This window comes from Hemiscyllium ocellatum, chromosome 34, assembly GCF_020745735.1.
Source record: "Hemiscyllium ocellatum isolate sHemOce1 chromosome 34, sHemOce1.pat.X.cur, whole genome shotgun sequence".
In the NCBI taxonomy this organism is placed as follows: domain Eukaryota; kingdom Metazoa; phylum Chordata; class Chondrichthyes; order Orectolobiformes; family Hemiscylliidae; genus Hemiscyllium; species Hemiscyllium ocellatum.
The window spans coordinates 9735357-9758698 of record NC_083434.1 but is presented as its reverse complement, the minus strand read 5'-3'; the positions used below and the strand labels follow the sequence as shown (position 1 = coordinate 9758698).

The window sequence follows — 23342 nt, the reverse complement described above, 5'->3', positions numbered from 1 at the left end:
GTGCAAACCAGAGTTGCAAATTTCCAATTCTGCCTTTGACTTGTCTCCAAACCTGTGTGTGTGTGTGTGTCCAGGAGGTTTCCACATGTTGGTGGCTCAATCCATTTTAATTCACTCCCTGGTGTTGCCTACATGATGCATCAGAAGTGAAGGATTATGAGAAGAAAATGTAGCAACATATCATCCAACTAATTTACAGAATAATGCTTTTTCATTTCTGCTCTTCCACAGGCAATGAACAATCAGCCTCACGTTTTAGCTTATGCGCTTCATGAAACTGAAGGTATTCCAGAAAGGTTTGCAGAACTCATCAAGAAACATTTCAACATCATATACTATGAAGAATTCCTGAAAAATGAAAAAGAACTTGCTGAGAAAATCCAGTTTATTTTTTGTTGGAAACACTATCCCATAATAGATGAAAAGCTTCTGAAATCTCTACCTAATTTGAAGGTCATTATAAATTATGGAGTCGGTGTGGACCATCTCGACTTAACTCTGATCAACAGTTTTGGGGTGAAGGTGGCCAACACTCCTCATGTGGTGGACAATGCTACTGCTGAAATGGGCATGGCGTTAATGTTGGCATCTGCCAGGAATATATTGGAAGGTAAAATGTAAACTATTTTGGCAAACAGACTGATGATGACTTGGAATCTATAACTTTGAACTTTAAATCCAAGGAAGGTGTAGAGCATGTGGTAATAAACATTCAAATTAACATGTAATAATCAGAGAAAACAGAGGTTCAAATCATAAAATTATGCACAACAGAAACACGCTGTCAGATAGACTAACTGCATTTACTGGCTGTTAGTACAACTAACTCAGTGCTGGAGTTGGTGAGTTGAGGGTATTTTTATCTCTTTCTTAATATGTAAACTTGCTTATATCTAACAGTTAGCTGAAAGTTAATGCATAAATTTATGAACCAGGGCTTAAGCAGAGGTATGCAAATTATCACTGTAGGATAGCTAGGTTAGTAAGTTAAAGAAGGTAGTTTGAACTTTCTTAACTGGAGTTCAGTTTCAGAATTATTACACATAGCACCTCAGTGCAACTTGAACGGAATGCTGGGAGTTTGGTGAATTGATGAAGTTAGATGAAGGAGGTGCTTCTTTGGCTTTTTTTCACATTTTCACCCTATAGGAATTACTTAATTTCACTCATCCCTTGTGTATCCAATTTATAGGCAAAGGAAAAAGCTAGAAGGATCAAAACGAGAGGGCACAAGTTTAGTTTTAAGGCAAAAGACAGAAAATTACAGACTGATTAGCCTAGCCTTGGTCACGGGTGAGATCCTGGAGTCCATTGAGAAGGATGAGATTTCTGAAAACTAGGGAAAGCATGGTAAAATAGGGCAAAGTCAGCATGGTTTCATTAAGGGGAAGTCATGTCTGACAAATCTGTTTGAATACTTTGAGGAAGTAACAAGCATGTTAGACCAAGAAGAGCCAATGGATATATATGTATTTGTACTTCAAGAAGGCCTTTGACAAGGTGCCGCACAGCAGGCTGAGTAAGATAAGGGCTCATGGTGTTAGAGGCAAGATGCTAACAGAAGTAGAAACCTGGCTGTCTGGCAGGAAGCAAAGAGTGGGGATAAAAGCATCTTTCTCAGGATGGCAGCCGGTGACAAGTGGTGTTCCACAAGGCTCAGTGTTGGGACTACAACTTTCATTTTATGCATTAATGATCTAGATGAAGGAACTGAGGGCATTCTGGTTAAGTTTGCAGACAACACAAAGATAGGAAGAGGGCCCGGCAGCATGGAGGAGGCGTGGAGGCTGCAGAAGATTTGGACAAGTTAAGGGAGTGGACAAAGAAGTGGCATATGGAGTACAACCTTGGAAAGTGTGAGGTCATGCGTGTTGGTAGGAAGAATAGAGGCATGGACTGTTTTCTAAATGGGGAGAAAGTTCAGAAGTCTGAAGTGCAAAGAGAATTGTGAGTTCTAGTTCAGTATTCTCTCAAGTAAACTTGCAGGTTGAGTCAGTAGATAGGAAGGCAAATGCAATGATGGCACTTCTTTTGAGAGGACTTGACTAGAAAGACAGGGACGTACTTCTGAGGCTCAATAAGGCTCTGGTCAGGCCACATTTGGAGTATTGTGTGTAATTTTGGGCTCCATATCTCAGGAAGATGTACTGGCCCTGGAGCATGTTCAGAGAAGGTTCAGGAGAATGGTCCCAGGAAAGAAAAGCTTAACATATCAGGAATGTTTGAGGTCTCTGGCTCAATACGCAATGGAGTTTGGAAGGATGAGGTAGAATCTAACTGAAACTTGTAGAATACTGAATGGCTGGACAGCGTGGATGTTGGGAAGATGTTCCTATTGGTGGGAGAGATTAGGACCAGAGGGCACAGCCTTTTATAACAGAGATAAGGAGAAACTTCTTTAGCGAGAGAGTGTGAATCGATGGAATTCACTGCCACAGAAGGCTGTGGAGGTCAGATTATTCAGTAAATTTAAGACAGAGATATATAGGTTCTTGATTGTCAAGGGGGTCAAGGGTTATGGGAAGAAAGCCGGAGAATGGGGTTGAGAACCTTATCAGTTATGATTGAGTGGCAGAGCAAACGTGATGTGCTGAATGGCCTAATTTCTGCTCCTATGTCTTCTGGACAGGAAAAGGAATGTACCTTGTAAAAATATATAAACCATGAAAAGATTGTGTTACTTTTTCTGATTAAAATTATTAACTTCTGAGTGTTCTAATCTTCATAAAAATAATATCTGAAAACTGAATTCAACAGAATTGATCTGAATTTAAACATGCAGTTCACTCAGGGACTCCACATCTTACCATGAGGGGATACTACATTTAACAATATGAATTGTTTCTCTAGTAGATGTGGTATTTTACATATACAGTAGGCATTTATGATGCATGGGTCATAAAAGGAAAGTCTTTACATAAGCCCCCCACCAAAATTACTGAAAATTGATTTTCAGTTTAGCACATGAGCCTCCTATAGATTATCAATTGGTAATATCAGATTTGTGCACACTTCTTTCCTGGTTTTCATATCAAACCAATTATTTTGTTGGTGCTACAGTGCTGAAGATGTGCACTAGGCTTCTAAGTTTAATTGTTGCAGGTATAAAAGTTAAATAACCCAAATAGCACTGTTGTGACATCTCAAAATAATCTGCTAATCTGCAAGCAGTACCGCAACAGTTTGTTGACCTACTTATTGCCAGGCAACGAGGGTATTGGACAATATTGGCCTTCAATTATCACCTTCTTCCAGCTTCTGAAAAACATTCTGTTGGAAAGTCATCGCCCTGAAATGGTAATTCTGTTTCTCTCTCCACAGATGCTGCCCGACCTGCTGAATATTTTCAGCAGTTTTATATTTTTATTTCTGAAACACATTTATTAGTCTGCTCTTGACTAGTTTGATTTTAAAATTTTAGGTCAGAAGATTACAACTTCCCCAGACACTAAAATGTACCCTTTGAGTTGGTACGGAGTCGAAGTGACTGGAGCCACTCTTGGGATCATTGGAATGGGACGGATAGGATACAAAGTCGCTCAAAGAGCCAAAGGATTTGAGATGAAAATTCTGTATCACAACAGGAACAGGAGGTAGGAGTTATTACAGATTTCAAATAAAGATCATTTTGTAACAGTGCATAGATACTATCTGTTAATAGTATATTCAGGTGCACATTATTAAAAAAAAATCACACCACACCAGGTCTTTCATCTTTTAGATTGGCATATGGTGGTTTAGGTTTTTTAGTATGTAAATCCCAGAATTACATTCTCAAGGTGACATCAGCTTATTTAATAATAGGTGTCATCTCAGCTCAGACAGTTACGGGGAGAGTGTGGATAGATACCCATCAGCCATGATTGAATGGTGGAGTGGACTCGATGGGCTGAATGGCCTTACTTCCACTTCTATTTCTTATGGTCTTATGGTGTGATTTTTAACTGAAGTTGTTTAATATATCATTACAACTCCATGACACTGTAACATTTTTCCTATAATTTCTGTGTTATATGATCATGTTCCACAACACCTGATAAAAAGGCAGCGCCTTGAAAGCTAGTGCTTCCAAATAATCTTGTAGGACTATAACTTAGTGTTGTGTGAGTTTTGACTTTGTCCACCCCAGTCCACATCGGCTCCTCTAAATCATGAGGTCCACATTGACATACTAGCACATTAATCCCCATACACAGTATTCCACCTGCTTATTGGACGGCCAGATCAAGGCTGAATGAGAAATTAAAATCACAAAAAAATGATATTTCGTATTACAATTGCCTTGCTGCCATATTCATAGTGATAATTCAAATCCTGGTGGAAGTTCCGCCCCCTCTACAAGATTACATAGAGGCTGACTAAAAATTCAAAAGATGCAGCCGGATTATGTCCCCAAACCCCTGGGGGAGTCCACAGGTCTTCCCAGATTATTGAGACAGCAGCCAAAATAGAATTAGAATTAGCAGCAAAGATGCAGAGTTTGTGGTGGGGTTTGAAGAAACGGAGTTTAATCTTCTTAATGTTTACGTGCCAAATGTAGAACACACACCTCAGAGTCAGAACATTTTGGATTCAGGTCCCACTCCAGCAAAATGTAGGTTGCTATATCAATATAGAACTGAGAGAGTACTGCATTTCACAGATGCTGTGTTTTCCATGGGATGTTGTGGTTCTGTTCGCCGAGCTGGGAATTTGTGTTGCAGATGTTTTGTCCCCTGTCTAGGTGACATCCTCAGTGGTTGGGAGCCTCCTGTGAAGCGCTTCTGTGATGTTTCCTCCGGCATTTATAGTGACTTGTATCTGCCGCTTCCGGTTGTCAGTTCCAGCTGTCCGCAGCAGTGGCCGGTATATTGGGTCCAGGTCGATGTGCTTATTGATTGAATCTGTGGATGAGTGCCATGCCTCTAGGAATTCCCTAGCTGTTCTCTGTTTGGCTTGTCCTATAATAGTAGTGTTGTCCCAGTCGAACTCGTGTTCCTTGTCATCTGAGTGTATGGCTACTAAGGATAGCTGGTCATGTCGTTCCTGAAGAAGGGCTCATGCCCGAAGCATCGATTCTCCTGCTCCTTGGATGCTGCCTGACTGCTGTGCTTTTCCGGCAACACCTTTTCAGCTCCTGTCGTTTCGTGGCTAGTTGGTGTTCATGGATGCGGATCGTTAGCTGTCTTCCTGTTTGTCCTATGTAGTGTTTTATGCAGTCCTTGCATGGGATTTTGTACACCACGTTGGTTTTGCTCATGCTGGGTATCGGGTCCTTCGTCCTGGTGAGTTGTTGTCTGAAAGTGGCTGTTGGTTTGTATGCTGTTATGAGTCCTAGTGGTCGCAGAGTCTGGCTGTCAGTTCAGAAATGTTTTTGATGTATGGTAGTGTGGCTAGTCCTTTGGGTTGTGGCATGTCCTCATTCTGTTGTCTTTCCCTTAGGCATTTGTTGATGAAATTGCAGGGGTATCCGTTTTTGGTGAATACATTGTATAGGTGTTCTTCTTCCTCTTTTTGCAATTCTGGTGTACTGCAGTGTGTTGTGGCCCTTTTGAACAGTGTCTTGATGCAACTTCTTTTGTGTGTGTTGGGGTGTTTGCTTTCTAGTTTAGGACTTGGTCTGTGTGTTTGGCTTTCCTGTATACCTTTGTGGTGAATTCTCCATTCAGAGTTCTCTGTACCATCACGTCTAGGAATGGGAGTTGGTTGTCCTTTTCTTCCTCTCTAGTGAATCGGATTCCTGTGAGTGTGGCGTTGATGATCCGGTGTGTGTTCTCTATTTCTGTGTTTTTAATGATTACAAAGGTATCAACTACATATCTGACCCAGAGTTTGGATTGAATTTGCGGTAAGATTGTTTGTTCTAAGCTTTGCATTTCCGCTTCTGCTATGAGTCCAGAGATGGGTGAGCCCATGATTTGTTCATATATTTGGTTGTTGAATGTGAGGTGTGTTGTGAGGCACAGGTCCAGTGGTTTGAGTATGCCGTCTTTGTTGATAGGTTCCCCGTCTTGTTGTCTGTTCTGTATGTCCAGCAGGTTGGATATTGTTTCTCTGGCTAGGGTTTTGTCGATAGAGGTGAACAGTGCCGTTACACCGAATGAGACCATAGCTTTTTCCTTGTCTATGTGTATATTTCTGATGATGTCCAAGAATTCCTGTGTTGACTGTATAAAGTGCCTGGATCCGCTGATCAGGTGTTTCAGTTTCTGCTGTAGTTCTTCAGCCACTTTGTGTGATGGTGTTCCTGGTAGTGATACTATGGGTCTGAGTGGGATATGTGGTTTGTGCACTTTAGGTAGTCCATAGAATCTGGGGGTGTTGTTGCTTTCAGGTTTCATTCTCTGTAGGTCAATCCTGGTTATCTGTCCATTTTTTTGTAGGTTCCTCAGTGTGTTGTTTATCTTATTGGTGAGCTGTGGGGTGGGGTCAAACTCCCTCTTTTGATAGGTGTTGGCATCTGCAAGTAGTTGTTGCACTTTTTGGATGTATTCTGCTTTGTCCAGGATGACTGTCATTCTGCCTTTGTCTGCTGGTGGTATGATTATGATTCTTATTGTTTCTTAGTGTTTCCCTCTCCTTGGTGTTGAGGTTATGTGTTTGTCTTTTCCTTGTTATCAGGGATACGATACTTTGTCTCACTGTTTGTTGTGTCTCTTCTGTCAGTCCATTGCTTCTGAGTGTGCATTCTAGTGCTGCTAGAAAGTCTGCTGTCATGGCGTCCCTGTGGTTGTAGTTGTCTGTGGGAGAGGTTTCTAACCCAGGAGTGTGTTGTGGTGTCCTCTCTGTTGTGTGTTAGTTTGGTCATTTTTTCTTTTAGTGCCGTTTTTTTGCGGTGTGTACTCATGTTCTGTACTATGGTGATGGCCTGTTCTATGGTCCGGGTCCATTCCTGATTGGGGTTTTTAAAAATAACAATTTTTCGATGTAACGGCACTGTTCACCTCTATCGACAAACCCTAGCCAGAGAAACAATAGCCAACCTGCTGGACATACAGAACAGACAACAAGATGGGGAACCTATCAACAAAGATGGCATACTCAAATTACGGGACCTGTGCCTCACAACACACTTCACATTCAACAACCAAATATATAAACAAATCAATGGCACACCCATGGGCTCACCCATCTCTGGACTTATAGTAGGAGCAGTAATGCAAAAGTTAGAACAAACACTCTTACTGCAAATTCAACCCAAACTCTGGATCAGATATGTAGATGATACCTTTGTAATCATTAAAAGTACAGAAATAAGAACACACACCGGATCATCAACGCCACACTCACAGGAATCCGATTCACTAGAGAGGAAGAAAAGGACAACCAACTCCCATTCCTAGACGTGATGGTACAGAGAACTCTGAATGGAGAATTCACCACAAAGGTATTCAGGAAAGCCACACACACAGACCAAGTCCTAAACTACGAAAGCAACCACCCCAACACACACAAAAAGAAGTTGCATCAAGACACTGTTCAAAAGGGCCACAACACACTGCAGTACACCAGAATTGCAAAAAGAGGAAGAAGAACACCTATACAATATATTCGCCAAAAATGGATACCCCTGCAATTTCATCAACAGATTCCTAAGGGAAAGACAACGGAATGAGGACATGCCACAACCCAAAGGACTAGCCACACTACCATACATCAAAAACATTTCTGAACTGACAGCCAGACTACTGCGACCACTAGGACTCATAACAGCACACAAACCAACATCCACTCTCAGACAACAACTCACCAGGACGAAAGACTCGATACCCGGCATGAGCAAAACCAATGTAGTGTACAAAATCCCATGCAAGGACTGCACAAAGCACTACATAGGACAAACAGGAAGACAGCTAACAACCCGCATCCATGAACACCAACTAGCCACGAAACGACATGATCAGCTATCCTTAGTAGCCACACACGCAGATGACAAGCAACACGAGTTCGCCTGGGACAACACTACTATTATAGAACAAGCCAAACAGAGATAAGCCAGGGAATTCCTAGAGGTATGGCACTCAGCCACAGATTCAATCAATAAGCACATCGACCTGGACCCAATATACTGGCCACTGCAGCGGACAGCTGGAACTGACAACCGGAAGCAGCAGAGACAAATCACTAAAAATACCAGAGGAAACATCACAGAAGTGCTTCAAAGGAGGCTCCTAAGCACTGAGGATATCACCTGGACAGGGAACGAAATGTCTGCAACACAAATTCCCAGCTCGGCGAACAGAACCACAGTAACAAGCACCCGAGCTACAAATCTTCTCTCAAACTTTTCCATGGGATATTTAAATTTGTATGGTGCGATTTCTAAAAAGAGTTAATACCTTCTTCACAGTGTCCTAGTTAATGTTCACCCTTCAAGCAACATACAAAAACAATTAATTGCTTGTAACCCACTTGTTTGTGAAGCTTGCTATGTACAAGTTGGGAGCCATGGTTCCTATGTTACAATCGTGACCACATTTCAAAGACCGCTTGATTGTCTGTTGAGTACTTGGGTTGTCCTGAAGTTGCAGTGGCAATAATGTAAGGACAAGCTCTTTCTTTCTAATTGGTGAAGATCATGGATTGTCCAAGACTGGATGTTGGATAAGTAGTCTGACAATACGGAAGCAGTGAATGGGTCAAGACGGGGTAATAGAGTTTTAAAGTTGGGTACCATCGTTCTCATGGAAGCTGGCTCAATGCTGTCAGATGTTGTCAGTAAAGGAAGTGTATACATGAGGAGAGGGAGCAGCAAGAGAAGCAGGAAGCACACCCAAAACATAGAATGTTGTCCTCTGCCTCAGGTCTAATTGTTCACCATGGCAAGTTTCCTTAAATTGCTCTTTTTATGAAATCATAGAGTCCTATAGTATGGAGAAAGGCCCTTCAGCCCAAACTGGTCTATGCCAACCAAAATGTCCATCCACGCTAATCCCATTTCCCTGCACTTGGCCCATATTCTTTTGAACCTTTCCTATCTATGTCTTTGTCCAAATGTCTATTAAATGTCATCAACGTTCTTGCATCAACCACTTCCACCTGCGACTCATTCCATTTGTGGACCACCCTCTGTGCATAAAAGTTGTCCTTCAGGTTCCTGTTTATTCTTTCCCCTTTTACCTTAAACTGATGTCCTCTCATCCTCGATTCCCCAACCCTTGAAAAAAGACTGAATACATTCACCCCATCCATGCCTTTCATGATCTTACACACTTCTATCAGATCCCCTCTCAGTCTCCTCAACTCTGAAGAAGAATGTTCTAGCTTGTACAACCTCTCCCTCTAACTCAGTCTCTTGTGTTCTGGTAACATCCTTGCAAACTTCTTCTGCACTCTTTCCAGTTTAATAACATCCTTCCTATAACAAGGTGACCAAAACTGAACACAGTACTCCAAGTGCGCCTCATCAAAGTCCTGTACAACTGCAACATAACTTCCCAACTTCGATGATGATTTAAAATATGTCTGAATCACTTGTTCAGTTTCCCCCTCTGAATTACAGATCATGATTATTTATTATTTTTAATGATCGGTTGTATTAGCCCTGAATCACAAAATCAGAATTAATTGACAGGATTGCTTGGTTTTATTCCTTTACACATTGTCAGTGAATGACTTGTCTCATTGCCTGACAGTAACTATCAAATAAAGCAGTCTCAAGTATTGATTGCTAATTGTCTGAATGTACTATGTGATCATGGCCTGTACCTTTCTTTAAGAAAAGTATAAAAATGTCTTTATTTTCACCATGTGCGCAGCTCCTCTGAGGAACTCGGAAGTGTATAACCTCTGTGTTTCCGGATGCTGTGTACCTGGCCGTATTAAGAAAGCAAGAATGAAGTCTTAAAGAACCAGACTGATAATGAGTGCTTATTGACCGATCACGGAACAGAGAGGTATCACCCCACCCCCACCCCACCCCAGTAACACTGGGAGTAATCCAGATAATACTACCCTAGAAGACCTAACTTTTATATTACAGCCTAACTTTCTAAATTGTCCCTTCAGAATCTCATCCTTTTCCCTTTCTATGTTGTTAGTTCCAATGTGTGCAATGACCTCCTGCTGGTTCCTCTCCCCTTTGAGAACATTCTGCATCGTCTCTGAGACATCCTTGATCCTGGTACCAGGGAAGCAATACACCATTCTGATTTTTTGCTGCTGGCCACAGAAACATCTATCTGTGCCTCTGAGTAGAGAGTCCCCTATCACAATTGATTGCTTGGGACTTGACAAGCCATTCCAGATACCAGAAACTTGGCTGTTTATGCTACATTCCCCTGAGAGTCCACTACATTTTCTAAAACAGCATACTTGTTTGAGAGGGGGATAGCCACAGGAGATTCCTGCATTACCTATCTACTCCTCCTATCTTTCCTTGAGTTAACTCATCATCCTGGCTCTATCTGTGGCTTTTCTCCCTTCCTATAACTGTCATTGATCACATCCTTGACTCCTGAAAATTCCTTATCGCCTCTAACTGCTGCTCCAACCGACCCATGCAATCGGATAGGATTTGCAACCAAAGATTTTTCCTGTGGACGTAATCATCAGTAACAAGGCAACTCTCCCTCAACTCCCACACCTGACAGGAAGAGCACATCACTCTACTAAAAGCCATCTTTGCTCCTTCACAATCTACTAGCCCAGAAAATGGCACCGTCTTATTGTTCTTAAATAAAAACACTGGAAGAAACTAAGGGCTGCAAATGCTAGAGATTAGCATCAAGATTAGAGTGGTGCTGGAAAAGCACAGGAGGTCAGGCAGCATCCAAGAAGCAGGAAAATCAGGAATGATGAAGGGCTCCTTCCCGAAACGTCAATTTTGCTGCTCCTCAGATAAAAACACTGCTCCAGGCTAACTTAATACTTATAGCTTATATTTTTAAAATTTAATCAGGCGACAGTTCTCAATTAAAAATATAATCAAGAAATAACCCACTCTACTCACTGTTGTTGATTTACAGTAAGGCTACACTTAAATACTAAGCACTTATCCCGTTCCTGTGCTGTGAATTCTCCCACAGAGGTTCCTCCAGGTTCAGCTGTGAATTTCACTGTTTGTTAATTTTTCATGGACTCACTCTGATGTCCAGAGATACTTGAACTCAACAGCAAAGGTAATAACTGTGCAGATTCACTGCTGTGTCAGACAGCAGTATAGGTTTCTTTCTTTGACCATGCGGTCAATGCTTTTCTCTGTCTTCCTCCTTTTTAAAGTGCTGTTGTTTTGATCTGTTGTTCCCCCCTAAGATCCAAATCAACATAACAGTATATAAAACAGTAATTGGTGCTCCTGGAATTCGAGGAAATCACCTCCAACACCTAAAACATTTCAAATAAGGAGCAGCTCTTACACCCACAATGTTTTCCTGTCTTCCATCTTGGATTATGCAGAATCAATGACATAGGAAGAGTAAAGGACTTGGTTCTGAGGAGACAATATAGGAAATTAAGCAGGAATTTGAAAAGTAGTTCATCAAAGGTAGTAAAATCTGGATTGACTCTCTACCATGAGTGACTGAGAGTTGGAATATGAGGATAGAACAGATGAATGCGTGGCTGAGGAGCTGGTGTGGGGGAGAAGTATTAACATTTTTGGATCATTGTAATCTCTTCTGGGTAAAAAAGTGACCTGTATAAGAAGGACGATAGCACCTGAATTGGAAGGGGACTAATGCACTGTTGGGGAGATCCACTAGAGATGCTCGGGAGGATTTACACCAGTAAGGGATGGACCCAGTAATGAGAAAAGAGATCAGTCTGAGACTGCTGCAACTGGAAAATGGAGTACCTCAGTCAAGGCAGGCAGGAATAAAGCAGAGATTAGGTAGGACTGATGAATTAAAATACATTTATTTCAATGCAAGAAGCCCAACAGGTAAGGCAGATGAACTCAGGGCATGTTTGGGAACATAGGACTGGGATATCATAGCAATTACAGAAACATGGCTCGGGGATGGCCAGGACTGGCAGCTGAATGTTCCAGGGTATAGATGCGATAGGAAGGATAGAAAGTGGGGCATGAGAGGAAGGCGAGTGGTGTTTTTGATTAGGAGTATCATAACAGCTGTACTTCGGAAAGATATTCCGGGGAGTCCATCCAGAAAATTTATTTGGGTGGAACTCAGAAATAAGAAAGATATGATCACCTTACTGGGATTGTACTACAGACTCCTCAATAGTCAGTAGGAAATTGAGAAGCAATTTTGTAAAGAGATCTCAGTTATCGGTAAAAATTATAGGTAATGTTAGGGAATTTGAACATTCCAAACAGGCTGACACCGTCATAGTGTTAAGGGCTTGGACGGACAGGAATTTGTTACACGTGTACAAGACAATTTTCTGATTCAGTATGTGAATGTACCTACGAGAAAAGGAGCAAAACTTGACCTACTCTTGGGAAATAAGGCAGTGCGGGTGACTGAGGTGTCAGTGGGGGAGCACTTTGGGGCTAGTGATCATAATTCTCTTACTTTCAAAATAGTGATAGAAAAATGATGGACCAGATCTAAATTTCAAGTTCTAAACTGGAGGTAGAACAATTTTGATGGAATTAGGCAAAAACTTTCAAAAGTAGATTGGGGGTGGGTATCTGCAGGTAAAGGGACCACTGGAAAGTTGGAAGCCATCAAAAATGATTTAATGAGAGTTCACAGAGAGTATGTTCCTGTGAGGGTGAAGGGTACACCTATTAGGTACAGGGAATGCTGGATGTCAAGAGAAATTGACATATTTGTCAAGATAAAGGAGGCATACGGCAGATATAGACAGCAGAAATTGAATGGTTCCCTCGAAGAATATAAAGACCATAGAAGTATACTTAAAGAGGGAAATCAGGATGGCAAAAAGGGGCTTTAGCAAAAAGGGTTAAGGAGGATCCAAAAGGACGTTATAAATAAATGAAGGACAAAAGGGTAACTAGGGAAAGAACAAGGCCCCTTAAAGATCAGCAAGACTGCCTATGTATGGAACTGCAGGAGACAGTGGTAAGATACTAAACGAGTATTTTACATCAGTGAATCCTGTGGAGAATGATATGGAAGCTAGAGAACATGAGGAAATAAATGGCTTCATTTTGAAAAATGTCCCTATTACAGAAGATGATGTGCTGAATGTCTTAAAATGATTGAAGATGGATAAATCAAGTATACCCTAACATTTTGGAAGCGAGAGGGATGATTGTTGGGCCCTTTGCTCAGATATTTGAATCATCAATAGCCACAGGTGAGGTGCTGGAAGATGGGGGAAGCCAGGGAACTACAGACCAGTGAGTCTGACATGAGTGGTCGGCAAGCTCTTGGATGCGATCCTGAGGGACAGGATTTCTGTGTATTTGGAAAGGAAAGGACTGATCAGGGATAGTCAACATGGCTTTGACCATGGGAAATCATGTCTCATGAACTTAATTGATTTTTTTTGAAGAAGTAACAAAGAGGATTGATGAAAAGAGAGCAATGGATGTGATCTATACTGACTTCAGCAAAGCGTTCAAAAAACGTTTTTCATGGTAGACTGGTTAGCAAGATTGGAAATTAGGGAGAACTAGCCAATTAGATACAGAACTGGCTCAAAAGGTAGAAGACAGAGGGTGGTGGTGGAGGGTTGCTTCTCAGAATGGAGACCTGTGACCAGGAGTGTGCCACAAGGATTGGTGGTGGGTTCAGTGCTTTTTGTCACTTATGTAAATGATTTGGATATGAAAATAGAAGGTATAGTTAGTAAATTCGCAGCTGACACCAAAATTGTTGATACAGTGGATAGCCAAGAAGGTTACCTCAGAGTACAACAGGACCTTGATCAGATGGGTCCATGGGCTGAGGAGTGGCAGATGGAGTTTAATTTAGATAAATGTGAGGTGCTGCAATTTGGAAAGGCAAATCAGGGCAGGATTTATACACTTAATGACAAGGTCCTGAGGAGTGTTGCTGAACAAAGAGACCTTGGAGTGCAGGTTTATATTTCCTTGAAAGTAGAGCCACAGATAGACAGGATAGTGAAGAATGCATTTGGTATGCTTACCTTTATTGGTCAGTGCATTGAGTATAGGAGTTGGGAGGTCATGTTGCAGCTGCACAGATGTTGTTGAGGCCACTTTTGGCATTGTTGTGTTGCCATATTCTTACCAGACCATAGCGGCCACTGTCTTCACTGGTGATTTAACCTGAGGCTCACCAGACCTCAGGCCAGGGAAGAGGTTGAGAAGGAGAGTCCACCATGGTAACCTCAAACCAGTCATGGGAATTGAACCCACACTGTTGGCATCACACTTTCAAGTCACACTTAGTTTTGCACCTTCTCCACTAGGTACTTCCACATACCGAATCATAAAATTTTCTTGTACACACTTAATAAATTCCTCTCCTTCTAAACCCTTAATTCCATGGCAACCCAATCTACATTTGGAAAGTTAAAATCACCGACCATAACCACCCTATTATTTTTACACGTAACTGAAATCTCCTTTCAAATTTGTTTCTCAATTTCCCACTACTATTATGTGGTCTACAATACAATCCCAATAAGGTGATTATCCCTTTCTTATCTACCAGTTCCACTCAAATAACTTCCCTGGGTGTATTCCCAGGAATATCCTCCCTAAGTACAGCAGTAATGCTATCCCTTATCAAAAACGCTACTCCCCCTTTCTATCCTTCCTATAGCATCTGTATCCAGGAACATTAAGCTGCTAGTCCTGTCCATCCCTGAGCCACATCTCTATAATTGACATGATATCCCAGTCCCATGTTCCTAACTATGCTCTGAGTTCATCTGCCTTCCCTTCTTGGCTTTTTGCATTGAAATAAATGCGGTTTAATTGATCAGTCCTACCTTCTTCTCTGCTTTGTCCCTGCCTGCCCTGACTGTTTGACTCACTCATTTTCCTAACTGTACCAGTTTCAGATTGATCTCTTTCCTCACTATTTCCCTGGGTCCAACACGCACCCTCTCAACCCACCTTACCAGTTTAAAATATTCTCAAGTAGCTTGAGTAAATTTCCCTGCAAGTATATTAGTTCCCTTCTAATTCAGGTGCAATCTGTTCTTCTTGTACAGGTAACTTCTACCCCAGAAGAGATTCCGATGATCCAAAAATGTGAACCCTTCTCCCCTGCACCAGCTCCTCAATCACGCATTCATCAGAACTATCCTCCTATTCCCATCCTCACTAGCTCATAGCACTGGGAGTAATCCAGATATTACTACTCTCGAAGACTTCCTTTTTAAATTCATGCCTAACTTTTTTTTCTCCCTTCAGAATCTCATGCTTTTCCCTTTCTATGTTGTTAGTTCCAATGTGTACAATGACTGGCAGGTCCCTCTCCCCTTTGAGATCATTCTGCACCCTATCAGAGATGGCTTTGAACTTGGCACCAGAGAGGCAACACAGTATACTGATTTCTTGCTGTCGGCTGCAGAAACGTCTGTCTTTGCCTCTGACTGCAGAGTCCCCTATCACAATCAATCGCTTTGATCCTAATGTCCCCTGATTGCATTCGAGCCAATCTCGATACCAGAAACTTGGCTTTTCATGCTACACTCTCCTGAGAGTCCATCATCCCCTACATTTTCCAAAACAGCATACTAAACTAAAATGGATACCAAGTACTAAAAATTCTCTATTGTTACCATAACACTTGTTTCATCTATTTTTAGGACTGAGGAAGAAGAGAGGCTGGTTGGGGCTTGTTACTGTGCAAAAATTGACGATCTCCTGCTGAAGTCAGATTTTGTGATGATAGTAGTAAGTTTGACTCCTCAAACTTCCAAAATGATTGGGGAAAGAGAGCTCAGTCTAATGAAACCCAACGCTACTCTTATTAATATCTCCCGTGGTAAGAAAATATATATGTGATTGCTTGTTTTACAAATATAGATGTTGTTTGCAAAAATGATTTCACCATCTGTTTGCTATGACTAAGTTCCTTATTTAAGAGGTTTCTGATTTTGTAATTCTATTAAATCTTTTAAAAAGTGACACATTTCTAACACAGAAAATTATCAAAACTAATTTGTTTGGACGGGTTTTACAAGATTCCACCGATTGTAGTCTTCTCCACAGGAGCACTTGTGGATTCCACTGATTGATGGTTTCAGCATTGCATCTCTGGGGAGCAGCCTTAATATTTATGTAGTTATGTCAGCTAAATATGTTTCCTTTCAAAGAGGCAACATTTTCAAAGGATCAAACAGGACTGGGCAAGTCACTTCTTGTATATAAGAACATATAACAGAGCTTTCCATGCGGTAGTTAAACTCATTCACCACCTCACAAAGTGGACTACTCAAAGTCAACTTGAAGGTCAAGATTAGAGCAGTACTGCAGGTATATAAACTGTATGAAATTTTCATCGATAGTGCATGAAATATTGAGAAAAGGACTATGAATCAATATAAGAAAGCTTGGTTGTGGTGATGTGTGAGCAGGATCTGCTTCAGGATGACCTGAAGCTAAGAATTGGAAGCCATTGAAAGAGTTTTAGAATGAGTGTGGAGAAAAATAAATCCTGCATAAGTTTCAGGAGAAGATGCATTCAAGTAGAGGCAGAGGCAAGTGATGATACTTGGTCATATCATCCAGCAGGAGTTCATAATCAAACAAGGGGCTTCATGGATTAAGGTTTGTGCACAGAGCTGACAGCATCACTTATAATCAGAGGGAACAATGTGTGCACATCACTTTATGTGCTACTGACACCTTTGGCCCTTCTGGATGAAGATCCCAAATGTTTAAATGTTTAGGGTGGCAGCATGGTGGCTCAGTGGTTAGCACTGCTGCCTCACAGCTCCAGGGTCCCAGGTTTGACTCCAGCCTCGGGTGTCTGTCTGTGTGGAATTTGCACATTCTCCCCGTGTCTGAGTGGGTTTCCCCTCGGTGCTCCGGTCTCCTCCCACATTCCAAAGATGTGCAGGTTAGCTGAATTGACAATGCTAAATTGCCCATAGTGTTAGGTGCATTAGATAGAGGGGCATGGGTCTGAGTGGGTTACTCTTCGGAGGGTTGGTGTGGACTGGTTGTACTGAAGGGCCTATTTCCACCCAGGAATCTAATCTAATCTAAATACCTTTGTGCACGAAGTTTAGCAGTCAAAGAGTTATCCACCAGTGGCTGTTCCAGAGAAGTGCCACCTTCAGAGACAGTCAATTCTGAAGAACGACCAGACAGTATACATCATACAGGTTTTTGCACTCGACCTTTCACATGCCTGTAACCTTCGTTGGTTCCCTCTAAAAGCCCTCTGATGTGTATGCTGCAGTTTCCTCCCTCATAGGCCCAGTCACTTAGCCTGCACTTGCAATTTCCAGATAGAAGGCAATAGTAAGCACTCTTCCTCCTCGTCATTATTGCAACATTCTCCCAGCCTCAACATGACTCCTCAAATATCCACAGCTACCTACCAGTGGTCTATCCCATCAACCTCGAAGGAATTACACTTGCACAAGTCTAAACCTAACCCATCTACATTTACCCACAGCAGCCACTCAGGCCCAGGCACATGGGGTGAACATGCCTGGTTTTGTCATTCATGTCCCTATCTCTTCAAGCCACTACTGACTTGTTCTAACCATTGAAACATTGTTGGTATTGAACCAGAATGCCTTGTCCATGGAGAAACATAATGAACAGTAATTAAGAAAACAGGAGATAGTGGTTACCTCAACCATTCCGTTTGGAGTTAATGAATTCTTTATAAAGTTAATATTACAGTTATATGTTAGATGCAATACGTTTCCCTAATTGACATTAATTTCAAGTAAAATGAATGATATAACCTCCACAACTGCAATAAAACATTTTTGGGATAAATTTCCCCAAAATAAATGTTGCTAAAACTATGTAACTTTTACTTTGCCTGCATATTACAAATTTTTGTTCCATATACAGAAGACTCTGAGACCAAGCTAACAGAGTTTGCTTGATATCTCAAGGTGGAGTGATTGATCAGGATGCTTTGGTGAAAGCACTTCAGAATGGGGTTATTCGTGCAGCAGCACTAGATGTCTCTGAACCAGAGCCCCTTCCGAGGTATGTTGTCACATTCATTTATTCATATTATCATTTCAAAAATAATAATCAATAATCTTGGCACAGAAACCCATTTGACATCACAACCATCTCGTGCTTTTCCTAAAAGGAATCATCCTTTACTACACCTACCAAATGTCATTCTGACTCCCCACATTGGAGGTGCTACTGAAAAGACCACTCGTGAAATGCTGGAGAAAATGATTGAAAATGCTGTGGCTGCTGTTCGTGGATTTCCGATGCCTGACGAAGTGCTTCTGTCATGATGGGTATAAGCAGTAGAGATTTTGTGATGCTTTGATACTAATACATTGTAGGAATGACCACCTCAACATCAGTTCATTAAAAACAAGAATGTCAACATTTTAGTGAAGAAATAAGGTTTTATATCCTGTTGTCAGCCAAAATAATACTGGGATTTTCCTTTTCCTTCCTTTCATATTAATTTATAAAATTCAGGCCAGCTCTCACACTGAAGCATAAGAATCTTCATGCAGACATGACAAGATGAATAATGAATTGACTTAACAAGTAAAACATTGTGATTCTACTTCTGCCCACCAACACTATATTCATGAGACCCAGCCCAGGAACAGGGGCTGATCAATACTGAGGCCCATCTCTGTTCATTGAAATAACAGCCCAGTCTGGTGATGTGTACAGCTCCTTGACATTCACTCTCTTACCACCCCATGCCCTCAAGACATCCCTCATCTCTGTATAACCCCGAGCCGTCATCCAATATCCATGGTAAAAATAACTCACAAGCTCTATACAAACAATTGCAAATTGGGAAGGCGATAAATTTGACTAAATAAATAAACATTATTTGAATTTCACTTGAAAACCATGATCTCAGACCAAGTCAAAATCTGTCAAAATAAGTAAGTTCATATTCTGTTTGACCACTATATGAACTAACCTTCCAGAGCCGAATCAAATAGTTGTTTTGAAAGTCAGCCAACTATTCATAACAAGATTCCATTGAATAGCTGGGTCAAGAAACTCTCCTTGGCTTAATTCAGTAAAGCAATTGAAGATAATCAGAGGCCTTCTGCCAAAGCTTGAAAAGCAAGCAAATGGATGAACTAGACTTCAAGGAAACCATCAAAGCTATGGGTACATTTCACACAGTTAGATCCAAACTTCGACATTCTATATATGAAGCAGGAGCAAGAGTAGGCCCCTTAAAAGCTGCTTCGCCATCCATTATATCGTGGGGGATCTGGTCGTGGCCTCAACTCCACATTCCTACCAACCGGATAACATTAGATTCCCTTGTTCAGTCAAGGGAGTAGAACTGTTGTACAAGCCAGATTAGCATTTTATCCATGGAAGATGTACTCCAATACATCTCAAAACTTTCTATTTTCACAATCATTTCCATTCCTTTATCAGCTTGCCAGATATCAGAGGTTGACAGGCTAGCAAACACAGTGTTTAGCAGTCACTCACATTTCTGAAATAAGTTAAAAGTCACATAACACCAGGTTATAGTCCAACAGGTTTATTAGGAAGCACTAGCTTCCAAGGGGGTTGTCACAACCACCTGACGAAGAAGCAGTGCTCCAAAAGCTAGTGCTTCCAATTAAACCTGTTGGACTATAACCTGGTGTTGTGTGATTTTTAACTTTGTACACCCCAGTCCAACACCGACATCTCCAAACCATTTCTGAGATAAGCTGCATCAGCACTCACTACATTAGAAACTGATATAATTCTTTTGTGAGTTGTAAAATAGTTATGGAAAAGACAGACCTGATGTAAAAGTTGAAATCCTAAATTGGAGTAAGGTCAATTTTGATAGTATCAGGCAAGAACTTTCACAAGTTGATTGGGAGAGGCTATTCACAGTAAAGGGATATGGCAGATGGAGTGTAATTTAGACAAATATGTGAGGTGTTGCCTTTTGGTATGGCAAACGAGGGCAGAACCTATATAGTTAATGATACGGTCCTGGAGAGTGTGGCTGAAAAAAAGAGACCGAAGGGTACAGTTGCACAGTTAGTGGAGTGGGAGGTAAACAGGGTGGTGATGTGATGATACTGTGGCTTTAGGAAGTACATATTGTCCTGTGTTTTTTTGAAGAGAGGTTTAAAGACAGAGACAACAAGTTGCCTATTTGAATCCAGTAAAGAGCTTATGAGGCTTTGGGTATTTTTTTTAAACTGGAGCAATGGAGGTGCAGGGGTAAATGTAGGGGAATGGGTCTGGGTGGGTTGCGCTTCGGCAGGTCGGTGTGGACTTGTTGGGCCGAAGGGCCTGTTTCCACACTGTAAGTAATCTAAGATCTAAATCTAAGCAAAGCTTCCAGAATTGGCAAAAAAACTGGAGTTGGAGTTGCCTGTGAGGAAAGTGGAGATAGTTGTGGCAATTGCACAGGATTTACAGTTGTCAGGAATACAATCGGAATCTTTGGAAATGGCTAATGTTTGATTGTAAGTGAAGCAGCTGGAATTAAAGGCAATGGAAAGGGAAAAAGAAAGGGAAAGAATAGCCAGATCAGAACAAAAAGGAGGAAGGAAATGAAACTTTGAATTATGATTAAAAGCAGAAGCTAAAGGAGAGAAAGGCCCCAACAGAAGAAAGGAGAAAGGGGGACAGAGAGAGAGAGAGAAGAGAAGGAGTGTAGTGAATGCAAATGCAGGCCACCTGCTTCCTCTAAGCAAGAGAGACAGTTTATTTCAGGGGATGATGTTAGCTGCCAGAACCACAGAAATGGCCCTGCACAATTTACCGTGACTGATAATGCTTATAATGTATAATCGACCAGTTTATGACAACCAACTGGTTTCTACTGGAAAAGCACTGCTCCTAAGACTGCAACTAAAGCCTTAGCTGCTGTAATAATCGGAAAGGCCAACTTGTATTAAGCTAGGACATCTATGACACGACATGTCCTTGATCCTGTGAAAAGCATTCAATTGATGCAGCCGCATTCTTGCGCTTTCTTGCAGAATGTGTCAGGGTTCTGTGGTAGTTGCTAAGTGAGACAAAAGCAATCACCAACTGGTTTAACATCTTCTAAAGATGTTGGGAGTCATGAACTGAGTTTGAAGTAGCAAAATCCTGAAAGGACTTTAGTCTTCTTTAGGTTTACCATCATTGTTGATAATGTAGCAAGAAGAAAATACACATTTTGGATGATCCCTTCCACAGGTAATTGCTTTAGGACTCTAATCGTGTCCCCCTGTTTCCTAAGTATCAATATGTTACCATGTGGCATATGACTATTTGAAGACATTATACGATATTGAACATATTCCTTTGGACAATGATGAGGACCAAAGTGATCCCAATGTTAATCTGGTGAAGCAAAACTTTCCAAACAAATGTGGTAAGCAATTAGATTACTTACACTGTGGAAACAGGCCCTTAGGCCCAACAAGTCTACACCGACCCGCCGAAGCACAACCCACCCACACCCATTCCCCTACATTTACCCCTTCACCTAACACTTTGGGCAATTTAGCATGGCCAGTTCACCTAACATGCACATTTCTGGACTGTGGGAAGAAACGGGAGCACCCGAAGGAAACCCACACAAACACGGGGAGAATGTGCAAACTCCACACAGTCAGTCGCCTGAGGTGGGAACTGAACCCGGGTCTCTGGCGCTGTGAGGCAGCAGTGCTAACCACTGTGTCACCATCTTGATTGGTTATCAATAGCACCTGGCAAAATGCATGGAGGTTCATGAGAAACAAACTTTTGGATAATTTTGTTGAACTCTCATTAACTCGGGTAGACATTCGGTGGATTCCTCTTGACATCACTCTGTTGAGCAGTGAAAGATCTACATAAATTTGCTAGGTTTGGATACAGCACTATGCTTGACCATTGCTCAGCTGGTTTCATAACTGGAGAAAAAACGCCTTATTTTGGTCATCTCTATATATTATTTCAATGCTGTGTCTTATATCAAGAGACAACGTGTACTTCAGTAAACTCTCTAACATTACCACTCTGAAAATAGACACCTGTCAAAAGGCCCTGGTATGGGTCTGCTGCAGGACAACTAATGTGTCACATTCAGATCCAAAACCCATGACAATGGCACAGGAAAATAACTCCAATACTGAAAGTGAAATGCTGGCACGGGTATTTGGCATCTAGAGATTCCACCATATTTGTTTGATAAATACTTTGCAGTCCAAACTGTTCAGAAGCCTGTGGAAACAATTTGTAGGGAACAAATTACAGGTAAAGATAAAGTTGCCACAGTCCTACTGGACCACAGGGCTGCTCTTAAATGAGAGAGAGATGACTGGTAATGGTATAACCTGAGGGTCACCACACCTCAGACAAGGGGAGAGGTTGAGAAGGACAATCCCTCATCATAACCTCAGCTGGTGCAGCTGAACCCACACTCTTAGTATTACTGTAAATTGTAAACCAGCTGTCCAACCAACTAAGTTATTCAACCCCCCTTCTTACAAGTGCAATACTACAGTTCCAATGTCTTCTCATCAAAATCCACAAGGGTTACAACCTAGAAGTTCAGTAGAAACAGGGATCCTGGATAATAATGGCTTGGAAATCCAGCTGGACCCTTAGATCAGCAGGTAGATGTAGATTAAAACACAGGATCAGGAACAGGCCACTCAGCTCCTCGAGCCTGCTGCAACATTTAAGAAGATCACGGTTGATCTGATTATATGATTAAGTCCACATTCACACAGCCTTTTAACCTTTCACCACTTACTTAATTTGAATCTGTCCACCTCTGCTCAGAAATATTCAAAGACTCTGCGTTCACTGTTTTTTTTTCAGGGAGACAGTTGCAAAGAATCATGAGTCTCATAGAATCAGAATCCCAGCAGTGTGGAAGCAGGCCATTCAGTCCATCAAGTCCACATTGCTCCTCTGAACATCATTCCTTCCAGACCCAATTCGCTACCCTATCACTGCAATCCAACATTTCCCATGGTTAATCCATCTTGCACATAACGGAAACATTTAGAAGCCTTGACAGTGAGAAAGAAACTTCATTAATGTGGTGCAAAGTGTTATGTTTGTGAAATACTTGGTTCCACATAACATAGACAGCTGCACGTCCAAAAGAAAATGTTAATGTTCTTTATTCTTTCTTTTCTTACTGCTACAGCTGGGTACTACCTTGACAGCTGCAGCTAAGCTTGAGGAAGCCTGCTGACCACTTTGACAGAATGCTTCAGGTGATTTTAGTGGTTGAATTCTGGTCGTTTAGGAGCTAGAGCAGTGAGACCTGCTGTGGGATGCCTGCACAGGTGTAATTTTCTTGGCCTACCCTCCTTGAGATTATTAGGTCACAGACAGATGAAGGTGGAGAGGCACTTCTCTGTCCAAGTATCCT

General features: G+C 41.6%; 1 protein-coding gene across 1 annotated transcript; it reads left to right on the top strand.

Moving 5' to 3' along the window:
• The first annotated feature begins 234 nt into the window (after positions 1 to 234).
• Positions 235 to 18289, top strand: LOC132832297 (probable 2-ketogluconate reductase). Its single transcript, XM_060850181.1, has 5 exons — positions 235 to 610; positions 3422 to 3593; positions 15637 to 15815; positions 17911 to 18007; positions 18117 to 18289. Exons 1-5 carry the CDS (start codon positions 235 to 237, stop codon positions 18271 to 18273), a joined length of 981 nt encoding a protein of 326 aa, XP_060706164.1. The 3' UTR covers positions 18274 to 18289.
• The last annotated feature ends 5053 nt before the right edge of the window (positions 18290 to 23342 follow it).